General features: G+C 29.9%; 3 protein-coding genes across 10 annotated transcripts; 2 read left to right on the top strand and 1 right to left on the bottom strand.

Annotated features, from left to right (window-relative positions):
* Positions 1 to 155: 155 nt before the first annotated feature.
* On the top strand, positions 156 to 4,155 carry LOC110620517 (pentatricopeptide repeat-containing protein At5g42310, chloroplastic). Of its 8 annotated transcripts, none has more exons than XR_002488831.2 (7): positions 156 to 466; positions 557 to 1,775; positions 2,734 to 2,886; positions 3,004 to 3,075; positions 3,331 to 3,437; positions 3,540 to 3,630; positions 3,747 to 4,155. XR_002488831.2 is itself a non-coding variant. In XM_021764291.2 (6 exons), the coding sequence occupies exons 1-6, from the start codon at positions 453 to 455 to the stop codon at positions 3,550 to 3,552; spliced, it is 1,578 nt and encodes a 525-aa protein (XP_021619983.1). In that variant the 5' UTR covers positions 156 to 452; the 3' UTR covers positions 3,553 to 3,632. The 8 variants fall into 8 exon arrangements, 2 of the variants coding, with proteins under 2 accessions (XP_021619983.1, XP_021619982.1); XR_002488830.2 differs by having other exon boundaries at positions 3,742 to 4,155; XR_002488828.2 differs by having other exon boundaries at positions 3,331 to 3,453.
* Positions 4,156 to 6,829: 2,674 nt separating this feature from the next.
* Positions 6,830 to 10,936, bottom strand: LOC110620515 (late embryogenesis abundant protein At5g17165). Its single transcript, XM_021764288.2, has 2 exons — positions 10,670 to 10,936; positions 6,830 to 7,299 (listed from the first exon to the last, which is right to left on the bottom strand). Exons 1-2 carry the CDS (start codon positions 10,786 to 10,788, stop codon positions 7,029 to 7,031), a joined length of 390 nt encoding a protein of 129 aa, XP_021619980.1. The 5' UTR covers positions 10,789 to 10,936; the 3' UTR covers positions 6,830 to 7,028.
* Positions 10,937 to 18,443: 7,507 nt separating this feature from the next.
* LOC110620182 lies at positions 18,444 to 21,424 on the top strand. Its single transcript, XM_021763807.2, has 6 exons — positions 18,444 to 18,740; positions 18,840 to 19,052; positions 19,148 to 19,314; positions 20,694 to 20,775; positions 20,857 to 20,925; positions 21,030 to 21,424. Exons 1-6 carry the CDS (start codon positions 18,618 to 18,620, stop codon positions 21,198 to 21,200), a joined length of 825 nt encoding a protein of 274 aa, XP_021619499.1. The 5' UTR covers positions 18,444 to 18,617; the 3' UTR covers positions 21,201 to 21,424.
* Positions 21,425 to 22,279: the final 855 nt, after the last annotated feature.

The raw sequence follows: 22,279 nt of genomic DNA, 5'->3' as shown, positions 1-22,279 counted from the left end.
ATCGATTCAGTAGATAAAATTAATTTTTAATGGTTATAATTTAATTAAATGATTAATTGCATAAGTATGATAAAATTAAGTCTATCTAAAAATAAAAGTAAAAAAAAGATAAATGATTAATTAATAATAAATAATTTCTTCATAACTCCCATCGGTTCCCTCCGGCCTCCACTCCATCTCCGCACCTGCTCACCTCTCTCTCTCTCTCTCTCTCTCTCTCTCTCTCTCTCTCTCTCTCCCATTTCTTCTCAGGTTGATTATATTGAAAGAAGAAGAGCTCAGTAGTCCATTGCTGTTTCCAAAGGAAGATTTGCTTTTTATAGAACCCAGAGCAGTGGCGGACATGGATGCAGCTGGCTTTGATTGTTTGTTTTGATGAAAATCGGAGTACGGAGAAGTCCATTAATACACCATATTAGAACCCTACTTACACATTCTTCTTCCTTTGATCCATGCGGCAGTCCTGGTAAGGTTAATTACCGAAATTGTCTAACCTCACTTTGTCTGTTCACTTCGTGGGATTTGTGGGTTACGTTTGTGTCGGATTGTATAACAGGGACATGAAGGTGCAGCCCAATTTCTGTCCCACACCACCTTCTTTGCCCTCCATTCATGGCATGTCTCCTTTATTTTTGGTTTGCTCAAGTCGCCTCAAAGGCAGCCTGAAGTATTTTAGTGGTCCGTGTAGTGTTATGCGAAACAATGATGTGAAGGAGGTAATAGCAATGAAGAATAATAATTCTGTTGCTATGCCAACGAAAGAGTCTGCAAGTGGAGAAGAACTCTCTGCTGAATCATACAACTACTGTATTTGTGACACTTGCAAAGTTGGGAATATTGATGATGCCATGACTCTTCTTGCTCAAATGGAGTCTCTGGGTTGTCGTCCTAATTACTCATCGTACACTTCTTTGATTGAAGCTCTGTTAAATGTGGGCAGGACTTTGGAAGCTGATGCTTTATTTCAAGAGATGGTATGTTTTGGGTTGAAGCCAAGACTAAGATTGTACAACATAATGCTTAGGGGGCTTTTGAAGAAAGGACTCTTAGGGCTTGCAGATAGGGTATTAAAGATGATGGAAGAATTGGGTGTTTCTAGAAATCAAGAAACTTATGAGATCCTTTTGGATTACAATGTCAATGCTGGGCGGTTAGAAGATACTTGGTCCTTAATCAATGAAATGAAGGTGAAGGGTTTTCAGCTCAATTCATTTGTCTACAGTAAGGTTATTGGTCTTTATAGAGATAATGGGATGTGGAAGAAAGCAATAGGCATCATTGAAGAGATCAGGGAGATGGGGATTCCAGTTGACAAGCATATTTATAACAGCATTATTGATACCTTTGGTAAGTATGGTGAGCTGGAAGAAGCCTTGGAAGTGTTTTCAGAAATGCAACAACAGGGTATAAGGCCTGATATCGTGACCTGGAATTATTTAATCCACTGGCATTGCAAATCTGGAAAGCTCAGTAAAGCTCTTCATTTGTTAGCTAAGATGCAGGAAAAAGGGTTTTATCCTGATCCTAAGATCTTTATCACCATCATAGGTGGCTTGGCAGAGCAGGGAAAGTGGGACACTATAAAGGAAAACTTTGAGATTATGAAATCATGGGGGCATAAAGAAAGCGGGGCCATTTATGCTATCCTTGTTGATATTTACGGGCAATATGGTAAATTTCAGGATGCTGAAGAGTGCATATCTGCTTTAATGTCAGAAGGCATTCGACCTTCAGCTAGCATGTTTTGCGTGTTAGCAAATGCTTATGCTCAGCAGGTGCAGTATCAGTTTTGCCTTTTCAGATTCAAGCTATTTTCTCTTTCATTTTAGTTTTCTCACATGCAAGCTTATTGATAAATCTTGTGTTCTTGTTGATATAATGTTGCAAATTTAAGCTCCTAGAACTTTGTAAGTGACTTAACAACTTCTCATGTATTGCTTGAATTAATTCCCTTGGATGATTTCACGTCAGAAACGTAGATTGCTTGTTGAGGTTTACATTTTCCACATATTTTTCAGTGGTTGTTACTGAACTTAATGCAACGATTTACTTTTCTTTTCTTTGCTTTTATTAAGTAGTGAAATTCAGAAGTTTTGTGACTGAATCTGCAACTTAATTGCAAACAAATGTAGCTATAAAGTCTAGTAAATTCTTGATCTTTTGTAAAGGGCTATGAGATGTTGATGCAGTTTTAAGTCCTTTACACACTGGATAGGAGACTAACTTAAATCATCAAAAACATTGAAAAGTAACACTCTGCTGTCAAAATCCTTGTTCAGTCTTCACCTTTATGATGAAAATAGTTACAGTAAATTTGCAATTTAGAGCTTAACTTGCACTTTGGAAAGCACATTTCTGTTTAAGAAAACAGTTATAGGTTCTCCTCTATATTAGCATCCACATTTTGTTCATGTCCTTCTGTTGGTTTCAAGTTGAGAAATATATATTTCAAGTGAAAGGTGCTATATATTTCTTCATGCTTGGAGTGATGCCTGTTTTACAAACCTATAATCAACTCGTCTCAATGATAAGTCTTGTTTTCTTTCTCAGCCTTCATTGAAATTCACTTTTAACTTTTAGGCTATAAAATGAACAAGGACATTATTTATGGACTATTCTGATGCTAAGTAAATTTTGCTTAGCTTTCAAAAATTCAGTGTATCAGTGTGATATTCTGTTTCATTCACATGTTGAAAACACCCCCTCCCCCAACTTTCCCCTTGCTCAATGCAGGGATTATGTGACCAGACAGTGAAGGTGCTTCAGCTTATGGAAGCAGAAGGAATTGAACCAAATCTCGTAATGCTGAATGTATTGATCAATGCTTTTGGTGTTGCTGGGAAGCATATGGAGGCATTATCTATTTATCACCTTATGAAAGAAAATGTAGGCTTCTTATATTGCAATATGTACTGTTACTCGCAATAATAAATGTGTTCATCATATCAATTTTCTGGAACTGTTCAGTTTCTAATTGTGACATTTTTTTTTTCTTTTCTAAAGGGTATAAGTCCTGATGTGGTTACATATAGTACACTTATGAAGGCCTTTATTCGAGCGAGGAAGTTTGATAAGGTGCTAAATTTCTTCTAGTTAATCTACTTCATCCTCCAGTATTTTAGCCATGTGCTGCACAAAATTAAAACTTCTAATATTTTATTCATCCTTTCTTCCTTCTGATTTGCTTTGGATCCTCCCCCACTATGATTTTTTTTTCTTCTAATTAAATGCTTTTGGTGAGAGCTATTATTATGTCAATTCATTTGGACCTTTTTTTTTTCTGAATATCTCAAGGGTCAAGCTAATGTATTTAATGGTTTGCTAAGCTAGGTTCCTCAAATATATAATGAGATGGAGTCTTCTGGATGCACTCCTGACAGAAAGGCTAGAGAGATATTACAGACTGCACTAATCGTCCTTGAACGGCGGCACTGCAAGTCTGATATTTCTGGGGCATGTTTACTTTTTTCATTTTATTCATGTAATAATTGTGGTCTTGGTTCTTTACAGTATCTGATACTGAACCTTTATTTCTCCAGGAATCCAGATTGATGTTGCTGAACTGAGGTGTATTTTGTTGTCCTGTCCCAATTAATCTTATAATTGGGCATCATATATATCTTGCTTTTGGTATGTTCATTTTCTTTATAACTTTAAGGCCTTCATCTGGCTTTAAATATGGTGCCTGACCTAAATCTCTGTGTATTTCACTCATGTGAAACTTCTTATTGGTCTATGAAGCGTAGAGATGCAGCCTTCTGAATAGCCGTATGGTTGTCAAATATTACATCTCACGTGGAAATAGAGCATCATGGTTGAAGCATCCTCTGTCTTAGTAAAGTCTGCTGCAATTGTCTATTCCCAAGCCCCAATTCTAGATTTCTGCTTCAAAAGCTTTGTGTGCATCCAAAATTCAACTTCAGGCAAGATGTTGAGATGTCCTTATCTCTATCAAACTAATTGTTCATATCACCTCTCAAACCCTTTTCCTTTTCTTTTTGGGAACCTAAAGTACAGAGCATTTTAGTTTTAAGGAAATAAAAATGTTGGAAAACAGAAATGGGATATCAAACAGACTGACACTCTTGATCAGTCTATTTCTTGGAGATCTATGCAATGTGAAGAAACTTGTACGAGTGATATATTTCTTGATGCTAAGATACAATATGACTTAAAAATTCAACTACATTTGTCCTTGCTGCAGATATGCAAGGATCAGATGCAAGTTGACTACAGTCTTGTAGGATCCTTGACCTGCTGACCTGGATATAAGTTTGAGGCATTTACAATATAGTCCTTGAACTAAAACCATAATTTAGTCCCCCTTTTTTTTTTATGAAAAACGATTTAATCCTGAAGATTTCATTTTGTTGATAAAATACTCTTTTTGTTAATAAAATTGTCTTTTTATTAAAATCACCATTAGACTATAACAATTTAGTCTTTTACATTTCATTTCTTATAACAATTTAGTTTTTGTAGTTTTAGTGTATAACAATTTAATCCAAGATTCGGGTTGACTTTTTTATGTATAGTTTACTGATAGAATGACTATTTTGTTAATAGAATGAAATTTGAAAAACTAAATTGTTTCTTGTTTAAAAGACATGGACTAATTTGTTGTTTTTGTTAAGTCTAAGAGACTATATTTTAAGTTACCCTACAAGTTATATTTATCATGTTCTCACCTTAAGCGTTTTCCCTAAACTGTGAACTTTAAATACTTGAATTCTTGCAATAGCTTCATTTATACCCTGTAATGTAATTTTTGTACCATTGAAGAAAAATTATGGCCAGTAATTTATCAAGATTTCTACAATAACATGGGAGTCTTAACTTTCAACTTCAACCGAATCGTTAGCAAGTTTCAAAGTTGAAAAGTGCTGATTCTTGCACTGCACTAGCAAAAAACTTGTATTATACAGGTATCTAGAATTGACAGTGTGTGCTTTAAGCTTTGTTTCCATTTTAGGATGTGTGATTCCCCAAAACTTGCTTCCCAAGACATGAATATGAGACCCAGTTGTTGTTTGAACCTTTTAGCACCAGAAGATGGATGTCTGTACATCTTTCTTCTTTTTTTCTGTTTTTAGGACAAGATTGCACTTTTTTACTTTAGCAAAGTTATTCGTTTTTTATTTGAGGGCATCTACTTTAACTATTAATTAAATATGTACCATTGTTCAACTTTGGATCCAAGAAGTAGATTATCTGCTTGAGATGTTCTTTTTCTATTATTTTTGCAATTTATGCCCAACAGAACGTATCAATCTGACAAAAGTAAAATACTAAACTATCTTAGTCAAACTCTGTGCTATGATTAAATTGATGATAGGAAAAAGTAGAAGGTGCACCTAATTTCTCTGAAAACAAGCCAAAACCAAAGATAATTATCTATTACCTTTCCCCCTTAAATATGCTTATATTCTATCTATCTATCTATCTATCTATCTATCTATCTATCTTATTCCATTTTTATGTATTAAAATTAAAATTTTAAATAATAATGTAAAAAGCACGAGTATTTTCAAGTAAATTAATATATAGAGCGGAATCTTGATTTTTTATGTGGGAAGGTAAAATGAAAGCATAACATTACCAATAAAGCAATAGTTGCTTAAAGAAGGATAGTTTTTTGCTATTGTTTATGTTACTGATACAATAGCTTATTGCAAATGTCAAGATCAGATGTGGTGGTGATTTCTGTCGTAAAAATCCAACTCAAACTAGTTAACTTCATTATGATCTGTTTGGATGGAATGAATAAAGGTTTTTTAAAATAACATAATGTCATATAAAGAAAGGTGAAGTTTTAAAAACTTCCATTTTATTAATTTAATGGGTTAAAATATGAGGGTTTCTGAGGCTTTGAAATCTCCAAAAAATCTACCTTTAAATCATCTTTCCACCCAAACAGTTCAAGAGTTGGGGAAAATATGCACGGGATCCAGCTGCGGATCGAAACCGGTTAAATTTCAATTTAGATCAGAATCATTTTAAGACGGGTTCAAACTAGATCGGATCATTTAGATTTGATCCTTTTTCCAGCTGAAAAGGACAAATACAATTTTAAACATGTTATTCTGTTGTACTGGATCAACTTGATCCTAACCAAAATCAGAACCGAAATGAAAATCAATGAGACCTTTAAGACCGGAACCACCTGTCCGGTTCTGTGCGCCATGTTCTAGGTTTGGGTAGATATACTAGATATGTGTCTGCTTGTCAACTCCAAACTCCCTCTAGCTACCAACCCACTAGAGTCCCTAGCTCATTTATTTTACATTCCTATGTTTGGGGTGGGTCCCCCGCTCTCCAATAGAGCAAACTGGGGTCGCCACTTCATTTCTTATGTTTTACCTTTTTTCTACTTTTTAGGAAGAAAGAAGATATTATGCATTGCACCTTATCTGCCATTGCTTTGGTCTCAAGCACGATTCCTACCCAAAATGGCAGATAAGGCCCTCAATTGTATCCGTCATCGATCGCCATCCATCAAAAAACCACCCAATTTCTGGAAGATGTGGGTGATTGCTTTAGTTTTATTCAATATGTGACAATATGTCAACATCCATGCTCAACGCCTAACATCTGGCAATTTTATCCACAATTTTCAAACATTATCCTATCAATATGTGACTTATTTATTTAATAATGGGACCATGTCTTAAAGATACGTTTGGAATCATATCTTGGGGTTAACAGTTAGCCGTTTGCTTAACCAACATAACAACGTCGAATTGACCCTTCCCATGCATCAAAACTTGCTTGAAAACATACGCAAAGATTGTTAAATCCCACCTAAAAGTGGTGGATGCCATCGCATCTTACAAACTGATCCATGTATTTTATTACATAATACGGTGATTACATAATCCAAAACCATAAGTACATAAAGGTCACTACAGAATATGTAAGTTTGCATATAGCTACTTTCACAACACTCCACAGTTTACACTATCAACATTAATAACCTTTTAGTATTGGTAGCATTTATTCATAGACTATTATGCTTAATATATGTAGGCTCATGCGTGGTTCGGCTTCTCTAAGTCCTCAAGGCTAGTGGGGCGGAACCAGGCCGTTTCCTCCAAAACTGAGTTTTTAGCAGTTGAGGTAGAGAAGCCACCCTCTCCGCCTGCCGCCAAGTGAGAGTCGGTGGCAGGCCCAAAGACACCAGTTTGTGGATGTGGTGCCCAATATTTATTGGAATGCTGCTGAATCACATCGTCTGGGACCACACTTGGCCGAACCTGATCATCAATGTTCTTGTCGTAAACGGATGTGTGTATTGCGCTCCTGCAATCAAATTCATCATGACCATGAGTCGGTCATCATTTGATGTTCAAACGAGTTGGGGAAGTTAGTGCAACACAGCCAACAAAAATAAAAAAGGGCAGAAAGAGAGATAGAAAGATAAGAGTCCGCAGCTTGGAGAATATCGCTCCCAATGAAAATAACGTTACTGAAAGTGACCTAACCCACAACCACTGGAAAGTAGAAATGATGGCCTTCAGGCTTTTTCCCTCAAAACTTTTGTAAAGCTCCAATTAGTTAAGAACCTCTAAACAGATCTATTAAAATTAAGAATATAACCATTCACCTCCTCTTTTTGGCATTTGTTGGAGGAGGGGGGGGGGGCACTTCACATTTTAATTCAGAAGTCATAATTTGAGTTACTGCCTCCCAACCTTTTAAATCGCGTGTAGTTTAGCTTCATTTTGAAATTTGAATCTAAATTCATTTTGTACGCATTATGAGAATATTATGTGTATAAGAATTGAAATTTAGATCTTATTGTCAAAATTTAGCTAAAATTTACACTTAAAAAGTTAGAAATGGTAAATCTAAATTTGAATTAAAAAATTAAAAACATATAAATGTTGAATATTTTATTTGGTTTTTCTTTTTTATTTCTTCCGTCTAGCAAACCAAGTACAGGATGGGGATGAAAGTGAGCACAGACAACTTTTATCGTTATCTTTATCTAACGAATGAGACATGAAGGCCCACCATGTTTTAATTGTAATCTTCTCCTTTAAAAGTTCATTATGTTTTAAGTAACACGTAATTACCTCCTACATATGTGTGGGTGGCATGGCAGCATGGATAGAAGCGTACAGCATAGTTAGAAGTGCATTCAATCATCGAGATGGAGGTCAAGTGACCCACATCTGACTCGACCAGATAAAGATTAGAAACCGACTACCTTTCTTTCTTCAGGCTTTATTTAATTGTCTTAATTATATAAAGTAACGACAAAAATTTGATGTGAAAATGGATACCATACGTGAAGTTTTTACACACAGCCCCCGTTCAGCCGTAGATTTTATCCTAAGGAAGTTTTGGTAGGCCCGCTGAACAATGACATTCACTAATAATGTAATTTTCACTCCAAATCTAACCAAGAAAGATAGGCAGTACCGTAGGTGTAGGCAATCTAAAAAAAGTAAATATCTTCATGGATCAATTCCCCTTTTGCATATTTTTCAAAATTAAACACATGAATAATTACATGATCTTTTAGTGAACCAGTAACCCCAACCCCAAGTACAAGCTTATATCATATTCGACCATCAACCTCCTCCCTCGGCAAATAGAAAAAAAGAAAAAAAAAAAGCAACTGTTCAATATCAGGTTTTCAAGCTCCCCCAATTTACGACTACGCTGACGTACATTGCCCAGGTAATAAAGTAAATAATTCCAGTCTCCATAACCATAATCAGAAGAAAAAAATCGGCAAGGGAAATAAATAAGGAAAATGGCTTGACAAGTCAAATATCGAGTTTTTTTTTTCCAATTTTTCCCTTGTCACTGTCCGCCTCCATTGCTTTTTTAATTTGTCTCGAGAAAAATGAATTGCGACTTCTACACACTATTGGGTCACTCTTAAGCTTGAAAAAACGGTGGCAAGGATCCTTCCTGGAACTTTCTTCTGATGATTAAAAAAGAAGGAAAAAAAAAAAAAAAGAATAGAAACCCGACAATGGGTAGGGAAGAAGACAGTAACAGAAATGACACACCATTTCTGCTTGAACTACCTTCTGGATTTGCCCTATACGACATCACAAGGACGGTTCAAACTTTTTTACCAAGGACAACTTTTTAAAGCCTCTATTTTAACAACAAAGTCCTCTGTCTCGTTCACGAGTGGTACAAAAATTAATCTATATATTACCACCCACAAATAGAACCAACTTCTATAATTAATTAAGGATCTAATAAGTCTTGACATGTTGGGCAAATTAAAATCCAGGACATCTATGATCTATCTCTATACTTCTAAATTGAAGTTCTGAAACAACTCTTTTTTCTCCTTGATCTTTTTACTGATTAACCATATACAGACTTGTTTATATTTATTAAGTTCGCTGTAGCTTAGTTAACATCAAAAAGCTATACCGCCAACGACCGCTCACCTAAAGAGCAAATCAAGAATCTTCACCAGAATCAAAACCGAGAAAACAATTTCCACAAAACAATGCGTCTACTTATCCGTCAAGAAATTATAATATTTTACACAGAAGACCCTAATTACGAAAGTACCCCCTCGTTAGAGAATTGTCTCCTACGTAGATCTTTCCGCGTGTCCTTATCCTTAAGAGCTACGCACCACCGAGTACGGCAAAAAAGATCCCTTTGTACGAAAATACTTTTCTAAAGCAAGCGATGTTTACAAATCTAGCATTCTCCTTTTAAAATAAGGCCTGATTTAATTGAATTTTAAGTTTTTAAAAAATATTAAAATTTTATTTATTTAATTATCAATTTTTTAAAAAGTCAGACGGCATGTTTTCTTTTAAATATTAGAGAAATAAGTTATTTTCCATTATCTAAATTTCTTCTTACGTTTTAAATTTAAAATAATATTTTTGAACTAATTTTCTTCTTACGTTTCAAATTTAAAATAATATTTTTAAACTAATAGAGACCTGGCCACCAAGAAAATAAAATAAAACCAATTTTTTAGAACCTATTAAAGAGATATTGCAATAGTATGATATCCCTTTGTATGAAAATACTTCTGCAAAGCAAACGCTATTTACAAAATCCAGCATTCTCTTCTTAAAATAGAAATTTCTAAAAAGGAATATTTGAAGAAATGAAATTGGCGACCAAGAAAATAAAACAAATCCAATTTTAGAATCTATTAAAGAAATATTGCAATAATATGAAGTCTTAATCCCATACAAATTAAGAGTATTTCTCTTTTGAAACGAAAATAAAGTTGATTTTATAAATTCACGTTCACCAATTAATTCTATTGGAAATCAATTTTGAAAACTGCAAATCCTATCATACAAAGTATAAGCTTCATAAATTCATATTATAGACGCCAAAAAAAAAAAATTCCATAAGTTCTTTCATCATACAAGAAAAACTTCCACTATCTGCAATATATATTATATATATTATATACATACATGCATATATATATTCTGGTCATTTATATAATTTCTGGAAAAATTAAGTTCTATCGTCTTAGAATCGTTAACTTTATTTTGCGGAACAGAGAAGCCTCAACTCAGATCACCATAACGCCAAATTAATAACACAAATGAATGCACAATTCAGTATCCTAATCAAACAAAAGCTACAAAACTCACACACACAGTTTCATTCCAAACCTTGAAAACAAATTAAGCAAGACAGAGGTAGAACAGTAAACCTGGCCGCAGTGAGAGCAGGAGCAGAGCGAGATGCTGAGTAGTTACCGGTCCAGATCTCGGTGAAAACTCGCTTTCCCAAGCTGGCGATCCCTTGAGTACTCTTCGAATTGGCGGCCATACAAAAAAACCTTTCTTCAGAGAGAAACAAAGAGCAAAAGCGGAAGCTTAAAGAGCAGTTGCAGTAGTAGTAGGTGGCTTTTTCCTCTTGAAGAACCGTGCCTCTATATATAAGAATGCGACATGCGTGGGTAGAAATAGACAGAGAGAATTTTGTTAATGCCTTCTCTGTCCTTTTACACGTCCAACTGCCTCTTCACTGGGTGCCCACCTACCTCCCCCGGTTACCCGTCCGTCGTCCTTGAAGTTGTCCTTACGATTTGACTTCTCCTTTAACTGACGGAATATCTTTCTTTTCGGTTTCGTAGATCGAATTGTCACGGAATATCCTAATTTCGTTTGAGTTAACGTTGAGAGATGCCGCGAAGGGTCGATCATAAAATAGGCATGATTAATGCAAAATGACCATCTTGTCCGTTTAGACTTTTTATTTTTAATTTTTTAAATAAATTTATACTAATCGTCAGATTTATAATATTATATTCATCTCATAATTTTTTCACTTTATTTTTTTAAAATTTTATTAAATTTTTAATTATATATATATTAAAAATATAAAATTATATTAATAAGAGATATTTTGATAAATTTTTAAAAAATAAGAGAAAATTAAATAAAATTAGAATAATTATTTATATGTTATTATAATATAAAAATAAATAATAATTTTAAAATAATAAAAAAATAAAATATTGATAAAAATTATGAGATGATAGAAAGTATGATAATCTATAATTTATTATTTAAAGTACGACAACTTTATAATTATTTTCATATAATGCTTATCATAAGGTTTCAATTTAAATAATTTTATTGACCAAATAAAATTATAGTTTAAATTTGATTTATTGGCAGAAATAATCTATATGGTAAAATATTTTATTTTTTATTTTAAAATAATAAATTTATATATTAATATATAAAAAAATTAGTAAAATTTTAAAATGATAAATGATGATTTAATTTTTCTTTTAATCTATAAAATATTTTCAATTTATTAATTTTTTGAATATTTCAAATGTATAATTTATCTAAGGAGCCCACACGTATACACGCACTAGCATTCCTACCATTAATTATAAATATTTTCGGAGCGGATTGAGATTATATAGCTTTTAGAGATTGTTTTTTTATTTTTGAAAAAAGTCTATAATAAATATCGCCTTTTATTTTATAATAAAATAAATATGAAATAGTTATTAAATTCTACATTTCATTAAAAGTAATTATTTAATATCTATTGAGTATTTAATTTTTATGGTAAAAAAAATTCATTAATTAATTTTTAATTTTAAAAAAATATATTAAAATATTATTAAAAATTTTAAAAATTTATTAATTAATCCATTTATTAATTTGAACAGTTCAATATTGAAAGAGGCTAAAATATACTCAATTGTTTTAATTATTTACTTAATAAAGGGAATGAAAATTCTCTTTCATTTCACTATTAGAGATTATATATTTTAGCGATAGTGACTAATTAAAAAAAATTTCAAAATTTTATAGATATTTTAAGATATTTTTAAAATTAAAAAGATAAATTAATATGTTTATCCAAACTTCACAAATTAAATAATAAATTTCATTCTTTAATGAAAAACGCTAAAAAGGTTGATATTGTGAAAATGTACATTTATATGTCATAAAGATAAAGAGAAATTATTCAATTGTATTGAATATTTATATTTTATAGTTATTTATCTAAATAAATATTTTTTTATATTTATTTTCAAATGCAAAATGGTTGATATTTATAATATTTTTGTAAAATCCAAATATTTATTAATTTTATTGAAAAAAATAAATGTTCATATTATGTTGGTAAATTTAATAATATGTATGTTAATAATAAAAATAAGGATAATAAATTAAATAAATTATAATATAACGAAAAAATAAAAATAAATTCAACTAAAATGAATTAAACCACCAAATCCAACTCCATAACAACAAATCAAGTTAAGAGTAAAATAAACAGAGACATCAACATCTACCCTCACCATAAACATCAATAGAAATCAGAACAAAACTCATAGGTCACTAACATAGAGCCACCACAAATAGATAGATCACAAAGAATGAAAAAATCAAATTACTGCAAACATACATGCAACAAAGAGGAAAAATGCCCATGGCAAGAAGCAACCATTGATATAGAACGAAACAAATTAAGAAAGAAAATACTATAGAGTCTGACTAGAAAAAAGTTAATGAAAATAATAATCACTAAACGTATCGATACGATCTTAAATTATCGATAGTATTAGCAAAGCAATTTTTTTTATAGAAGCTAAAATCAAAACTCTCCAAAAGCATATTCGCAATTTTCTCATCAATTTCAACACCGTAAATCTAAAAACATGTAAATCAATAATAATAAACAAGAAAAAAAACACACAAAAAGTTAAAATGTCTATAAACATACACATTGAGAAAAAATCGAAAAGACGATGAAATAAAAATTAAAACCCCTTTTCCCACTCAAAAACAAAGAAAATAAAGAATACTACCACAAAAATGCACAAATAAAAAACAAAACCACAGCAGCAAAGTCAAAATCTTAATCGCACAAATTTAATTAAGTAATTATATTTTTACTCAAAGGGTAAATAAATTCAATTCAAAATTTTGAACAAATTAATTATTGTACATTTTGTTGGTCAAATAAATCATAACATAATATAATATTATTTTTTATAATTTAAAATATAAAAATTTAGTATTTTAATTAACATAAAAACTTTAAAAATGTATAAATATAATAAATATTTTTAAAATTATAAAAATAAAAATTTATCGTATAAAAATATTTTTATTATTAAAAAATAATTTTTTATAAAAAATATTATATTAAATAAAGATTTATTTGGCCACTTGAGTAATAGTAAAAGAATTTCATTAGGAAAAATTTTAAATTTTGAATAAAAGTATATGAAGTTAATTAGACTTATATTCTATTTAAAATATTCATACTAGTATTTAATTTATTATAAATTAAGAGAAAAAAATAAATTAATGAATATCTTACTTTCTGTATTCTATAATTTTTATTTATTTTATTTTTTCATACATATTAAAAAATATAATTTTTTAATTATATTCATTTTAAATATATTAAATTTTATTAAATATTAAAAAATTATTATTTTTTAAATAAAATAGAATTAAAGAGTTATAATAGTTGATTTATAGGGTAATATAATTAAAAAAATAGATAATAATTTTAAAATAAATAAAAAAATAAAAAATATTATAAAATAGGAGGAGTTCTGTAAAAAATGTGTGTTTTACTAATTTAAGTGTGCGTGTGTACGGAGGGGCGCATGGAGAAGGAAAAGATTTTGCTTAATAATTTTCTCAAAAAAAAGAAGAAGAAGATTTTGCTTAATAATGAGGAGAATCAACGGTGAATATATACCCAAAGCAATTTGGACGACTAACAAACAAATTAAATTGGACGATACACGTTTACATTGATAGGACAGTGGTGGACCTGGAAGATTTTAGAGAGAAAAAGCCATTCCCGTGGAATATCTTCAAGCAGAGGTATTCCTGTGTTTGGCAGCACTAATTACTTTAAATCAAAAAAATTCATTAAATTAAATTAATTTAAATTTTTAATTTTAAATATTTTAATTAGTTTAATTTTAATAAAAAAATTAAATCAAACAAATTAATAATAATATAAAAATTAAATAATAATAAAATTAAAATATTTTAATTAAATTTAAAAAATACTAAAAATAAAAGATAAAAATAAGAATTTATTAAAAAATCAATCGAATAATTAAATTAAATTAAACTAAATTATATTTATTTAAAATCAATTTATTTTTATAAATATTAAATTTTAATTTTTAATTTATTCAATTCAATAATTATTATATTTAATAGAAATAATGATAAACTTTGAACCAAATAATTAATATTGCTTAATATTCACAAAATTTAACATATTTTAATTATAAATTTAAAGCTATTTTATTAGCATTTAAAAGAATAATTTTGAAAAAATAATATTAACCTTTTAAAATTAATTTTGAAGGTCCATTTAAAAAAAAAAAATTGAAGGGAACAAAATGACGCGGAAGGACGTCAGAAACCATGAAGAATATGTTATTCCTAGTATTTATCCGATTAAAAAAGAGTAATAATTAGATAGATTTGGGTAATTGATTATTATAGTGTCTGATAAGATAATCAAACAAATAATTTAATTTTAATTATAGATAAATATGAATGACGTAAATGGTTTTTTTTCTAATTGGTGAAGCAGCTAAATTAGTTTAATTTATAAATAAAATAATAGAATAAACCCATCTAAAACTCTCTAAACAAAATCATATTATTTCCAATAATTTTGGATTAAAAAAATTCACACTTTGGTCAAAATTATTAAATAAATAGAATGGTTTATTATTATTTAAAGAGAAACGGTTATTTGAAGAAGAAAAATTATTACTTAATGGTGAAAATTTTTTGTTTTTTAATTTTTATAAATATATTAAAATATTTTTGATATTTTAAAAAATTTATTAATCAATCATTTCATTAATTTTAATTATAAATATTTTATTATTTAATTTTTATAATTTTTAAAAATTTATTAATTAATTACTTAAAATTTTAAAAAGTCTATTAATTAATTTATTCATATTAGAAATATTTTAAATTTTTTATAATATTTAATAATTAAAATTAATAAAGAAATTAATTAATATATTTTTAAAATATTAATAATATTTTAATATATTTTTAAAATTAAAAGATAAACGGATAAATTTTTTTATATTATAAAAATTAATATAATTTTTTTAAAAAAATATTTATAATTTTAAGTTTCTGGCATGGTAGGTGACGTTCTCTAGCTCTATAAGCTCAGACATGAATGAAAAATTGTACAGTATTTTTTTATAGCGTTCAACACGTCACAAATAGAAAGGTTTTTTCATAAAATAAAAGGAGCATGTGTCATCTATGTTATTAATAAAAGTAAATATACATGAGATGAGATGCACTTAATAATTATTTAGTTATAATATTTTTTGAATCTCATAATATTTATGATTTAAAGTTTATATATTTAGTTAGGTAAGAGAGATGAATTAAATGGAGAACCATATTATTAAAACACCGAAAAATAATTCAATGTGATTGTGTAGTCAAATGCTCAACTTAATGTTTGGATTATTATTAATTTCAGTTATATGGAGTATTTGGCTTTTAATTCAGTTATTTATGATTATAAGTCTCTAATTGACGAGACAAACAATGTTAGTATTCGTTATATTATTCGATCTACTAATGGTGTAGTACATATATTAATTAGAACTGTTCATTCTTTGATACATCAGGTGAAATTGACCGTTTTACTTTTTACTTATATTTTAGCACTGTTGAAATTTGATAATACTTAATAAAATTTTTCCACATTTATTTTTTTAAAACATCAATAAAATTAATTAATAACTATTTTTAGTAAAATTTATAATAATTAGTCAATTATATCTTTTTTATATATATTAATATTAAATAATTTAAAAATGTATATAAAAAAACAATTAATATTATTTTAAAATTTTCAAAATAATATATAATTTGAAAAAAAAATTACAGGGATAGTTATTATGAAACGGATATAAAATAGAATTAAATGGGTTATCGTTAGAGTTTTATTTAATTTAAATCATTTTAAAAAATGGAGTTAATTTTTACTCAATTATAGATAAATTGTATTTTTTAGATCAAAATTTTTATTTAAAATATTAAATTGTTTCCCCTATTTAATTATGAGAATTGGTAAAAATAAAATTCTTATGAATTTATTAATTTCAAACACGGGTAACTTGTCTTACTAGATGATATTTTATTATGTCTTAAACTTCACCCATCCATCGGTGAAATTATATTATGAGTTAGCGATATAAAATCAGGTTTTAAATTGGTATGGAAATCAGATTTATATTTTTATAATTTATTGATTGAGACTTCAAAACGGTACTAATATTTGTATCATTTCGACTAATAAAAAATGAAAAAGTTTTATACATTCTGCTCTCTCTTTTGGTAATTTTGTGTGAATTTTCTTTTTTTTTGACTCGAGAGAGGAGGGCGAATTAAATAGTAGAATTCAACATTTTCTTTCTCTTACATTTATTATTCATCTCTCAATCTATTCAATGTTGAATATGGCTTATTTATTTTGTGTTGATTTTGTTTATATTGCTTTGATTATCATATATCAAATCAGATCCTTCTCCCTCGTTTTTCAGTGTATAATGTAAAGCCTTCTAAGACTAATGTTTAGAAAGTTTATTTATTTATTTATTTCCGTTGCCGACGGTAATAGAGTTTTTGGACAAAGGTTGGTGCTACTGATGATTAAATAGTCGGGCATAGGTTTGGGTCAAATGGGTTTTTTTCGTCTTAAGGTTTTCTTGTGATTGGGCTGTATGGGGCCTATGACCCTCTTTGCTTCTTTTCCATGGCCTTGGGGTTTTTAATTGTAAATTGAGCTTGTTGGCTCTTCTTTAATGGAATTTTTTATATCTTTGAAAGAAAAAAAAATTGATGGTGACATGTAGAGATTTGGATATGTTTTTTTTTTTTTTTTTTTCATTTAAAAATAATATACATGTAAGTTACTAGTTGGATTACCCATCATATTTGATCCAATGAGAGCCTCATTTTTGCAAAAATATACAAAAGTATGCCTAATTTTTAATTACGTAGAACCATCTAGACTTGATATAGTGTATTCACATTTGAAACTATAATTAAAATCAATTAAAATTTTTTGATGAAAATTAAATTTGAATTAGACTAAAAATATTTGATTGGGTTTGAAATAAAATTCTGTCTTAAAAAATAAAAGTTCTAAAAAAATTGAATCAAAATTGTATCAATATTAAAATTTAAATTTAAAAATTCTACAATTTTGTTTTCCATTACTCTAAGCCACTTTAAATACCATTCAATTAATTAAATTTTAAGTGTGTAAACTTAGTATACCGTAAATATTTAATTCAAATCGAAAAAATTAATCGAATTGAATTAATTTGATAAATTTTATTTTATTTTTTTAGTTTAATTTTTATTTTTAAAAATTTTAATTATTTTAATTTAACTTTATTAAAAAAATTGATAAAATTAAAATAAATTAATAATATATTATTTTTAATAATATATAGATTAGACTATAATTAAAATTTAAATATTTTAAATAAATTTTAAAATATTAAAAATAAAGTGTACAAAATAAAATTTCAATTAAAAATTAAATTGATTAAATTAAATTGAATTAAACCGATTTGTTTACGGTAATTTTTTATTTAAAATTAATTTAACTTAATTTTTATAAATATTAAAATTTTAATTTTTAATTTAATAAGTTAAATTCAAAACTAAATAATTACACGGAAAGGCGATTTTTTTTAAAAAATATTAGCGGTAAATTATGTAACAAAATTAATTTTTATAGAAAATGTAACAAAATTAATTTTCAAAGAAATAACTCAAATCTTTTCACTGATTATTAAATTTAACTAATCCTTTCAATTCTCTGGCATGTTTTAAAATCCTTTGACTTGCCACAAGCCTTTGGGTTCAAAATGGGCTGTTTTTAGTACAACCAGGGGCATGCAAATGAAGGCGTGTGGCTCTCCCGACCACTGCCACTAGAAAATTATCTGCTCATGCTATTGAGCAAATTCTATCCACACACTTCATTCAGACCAACACATGACCCAAAAACTCTTGGACATGGCTTTAACTAAAACTCCATAGCAACACTCTTTCATCTGTTCTGAACTTCTGGTAGCTTCAACAATGCCATCGGCTGTGGTTGCAGGCTCTTCTTCTTCTTCTTGCTCTGCCACCTTCACCAGGAGCAACCCCATCAAAACCCCTCCAACATCATCCACAAAACCAATACTATCTTCTCCATTCCAGGTTCATGTTCTTTTTCAAACTTGTCTTTCATTTTCTTGTGGATTTTCACTGACTGAATCTCAATTAAACAATTGTTTTCTTCTTTGTTTCTATCTCTAGAGGACTGCTTTTCAAGGGCTATCACTTCAAGATGCCAAAAGGGGTTCCTCAGAAATCTTCCTAGCTGAAAAGAAGAGTAGTTTCACCAATGCAAGAAGAGGGCTTCAGATTACTGCAAGAACAGCTGGAGCTTCAAAGAGTATTGAGGTTGAAGTTGACAAGCCACTAGGCCTCACTTTGGGTCAAAAGAGTGGTGGTGGAGTGGTCATCACAGTGAGTCATTTTCTGGGTATTTTTGTTCTTTCTTTACTCTTTCCCCTGAAAGTTAAGGTTTTAATGGAAAATTGTGATGCTATTGGGAGTTTCAGGCTGTAGATGGAGGTGGGAATGCAGCTAGAGCAGGATTGAAAGCAGGGGATCAAGTTCTGTACACTAGCAGTTTCTTTGGGGATGAACTTTGGCCAGCTGATAAGCTTGGATTCACTAAAACTGCCATCCAAGCAAAACCAGACTCAGTCTACTTTGTTGTTAGCAGGTTCTCTTCATTTCTAGTGCCTCTTGTCATGTTATTTTTTCTTCTGGGTTTCATATCTGTTAAAAATAGAAGATTGCAGAAGAAATGTTGAGGTAATGACATGAAAACATGAAAAGAGTAAGAATGAAAGCATTTCTCACTCAATTTAGAAAACGCATAGCAAAATTAAGCTGAGTTGGGCAGACTATTGCTTAATGTAGGGCAATGACTCTACTACATGTATTAATTGGACAGAAACAAGTGCTAAATTGCATTGCTCTATAACGAGGAGGTCACAGTAGAATATGATGGGTGATGTTTCCGGCACCTCAAATGGGATGTCTGAATACCCACCTTGTCCTTGTCGGTTTCGGTATGTCAGGTATTTTGGATATTTGGTCATTCGAATTTTCAGTGTTTCAGGTCTTTGGGTAGGTTACATATCAATGGGTAGTAAATGTTGAAGTCACAGGCTTTCTAATACAAAAAAATAATATTCCTATTGTTTCAAGGCTCGCCTGAAAGTCAATTCTATTAAGTAGTTAATACTAAGTTGCAGACTGAAAAAGGAACTAATAAGCCCTCAACTTTACATATTAAGGCTCAGTTGAGTCCTTATAAACTTTTTTTTCTAATCAAGTGTTTAAGTTAAGAATTGTGATCAATTAGATCCAATTACAAACCGCCATTAAATCATATTTCAGAGCAGCCCACCTGAATACACACTGAATACTGTACAAAATTTCCATTGCTTCTGCTGCATCCACCTCCCATTGAAGCCTTAAAATCTTGCAAGAAGCAAAGAGAAGAGACTCAGGCAGCCTTCCTCATCCAAAATAACAATGTCCAAACCAATACAACCCTCTTTACCCACATCTGCTGCATCAGCATTTACCTTAAAAGAACCTTCAGTAGGAGCGTTCCAGACCTTAACTAGTTGTCTTTGATCCAAAACTCTACTCATTCAACTGGAAATTTTTTTAGCAGCAACTCAGCCTGCTATTGTAGTGTTGGAATAAATTTAAAAAGGTGGAAGAGAAAATTAATTGGAAGCCTGAGACGCATTTTAGGAAAAAAAGAAAGAGCACCTCCCAGAATTTAAGAGAGGTGTTGCATAGGAGGAACTGACACTTTTAGATTGATCCTTGTTCCTCGTCGATATGGGATTTGGAACTTTTGAAATATAAAAGACATTTTACAATATGTGGAACACCTGATTGCCATGAAGTAGACTATTTTTGGAATGCCAAATAGCCCACAATACTAAAACTTGACAACTGCAGCCTTAGTGCCTAAAAAATGATCTTGAAGCCTTCCAAATGAATTTCTATTATCTAGTTTATGTTTTAGAAGATCTTCTATTCCTTGCAGTTGATATATCTTTATTGCATTGTATGCAGAGGTGCAGAAGTAGATGTTAAGAAACTAACAAAGCGTCCAGCTCCTCCTCGCTTCGGAAGGAAGCTGACTGAGGCTCAGAAGGCAAGCAAAACAAGCTTTATTTCTCTATCACAATCTTAAATACTTGAAATGTTATGTATTAATGCTGTAAAATAATTGCAGGCTAGAGCTACTCACATATGCCTCGACTGTGGATACATTTACACTGCTCAGAAACCTTTTGATGAGCAGGCAAGATCAATAATCATCACTTTTCTTCAGCTCAATTGACATCTATTTACCAATAATTATTTTCTTCTAAATTGTTTTTCTTCTGGTTTTTAATTTTTATGCAGCCGGATACATATGCATGCCCACAATGTATAGCACCAAAAAAGAGGTTTGCAAGATATGATGTGAATACTGGGAGAGCAATAGGAGGTGGTTTGCCTCCAATTGGGGTCATTATTGGGCTGGTGGCTGGGCTAGGTGCAGTTGGTGCATTGCTTGTCTATGGTCTTCAATGAGGCAGGCAGCATGTGTTGTATTATTCTCTAAAATTTTTATTTTCTATCCCAATATTCTGGGATATTTTGGTGTTCTGTGAAATTAATATTCATGTGTAAATCCACAGGTTCCTAATTTAATGCCAGTCAAAAACAATGTTTAGTGACCAATATGCTCTTTGTAATCTTTCTCCTGAGATTATAATCTGCATCTATAATAAAATTTTGAAAAATTTACTATTTAATTTTCGTGTGTTATAAAAAAAATTATTTATTAATATTTTAATTTTAAAAAATATATTAAAATATTTTTTTATTTTAAGGAATTAATGGTACTTAAGCAAAGTATTATATTTTTCTTTATGAAAAATACTCAGATAATTGTTTCTTTATTAGATAAATTTATTCCTTTTATTGATCAATTGGTCTTTTCTCTCTAATAGAATGGTGATTTAAGTGGTTGCTTAGGTAAGAAAACACTTGGGAAGACAAGTTAATATTCAATGTACTAATTCGTAGTCCTTCTATCCAAAATAACCGTTTGGGACACGTGAATTGATAAAATTAACCATCCCTAAAAATCCCACTATTTCAAAATCACAAAACTCAAATCCAAATGCCGCCTTTTCTTCTTCTTCTTCTTTTTGGGACACGTGAATTGACAAAATTAACCATTCCTAAAAATCTCGCTTTTTCTTCTTTCCTCTATTTTGGCGACCCAACAATTAAGTCCTTCACTTTCTTTTCTGTCCAAATTTGTAAATAGCCGTTTGGGACACGTGAATTGACAAAATTAACCCTCCCTAAAAATCCCGCTATTTCAAAATCACAAAACCTAAATCCAAATGCCTACTTTTCTTCTTCTTATTCAACTGGAGAAAATATGAAAGAAAAAAAAAATAAAAATTTTACATTGAGAGAAGGGTATTTTTGGAAAAAATTATCACCTCTCACCTTTAACTCTTTGACCAAACGGTTTAAATGGACGGAAGGACTACGAATTTGGACGGAAGAGAAAATGAGGGATTTAAGTGTTGGGTCGCCAAAATAGAGGGACAGAAGTGTTAATTACGTTAAATTTTAGGGACTAAGAAGTAATT

This window comes from Manihot esculenta, chromosome 8, assembly GCF_001659605.2.
Source record: "Manihot esculenta cultivar AM560-2 chromosome 8, M.esculenta_v8, whole genome shotgun sequence".
NCBI lineage: Eukaryota > Viridiplantae > Streptophyta > Magnoliopsida > Malpighiales > Euphorbiaceae > Manihot > Manihot esculenta.
This window is presented reverse-complemented; position numbering and strand designations above follow the sequence as displayed.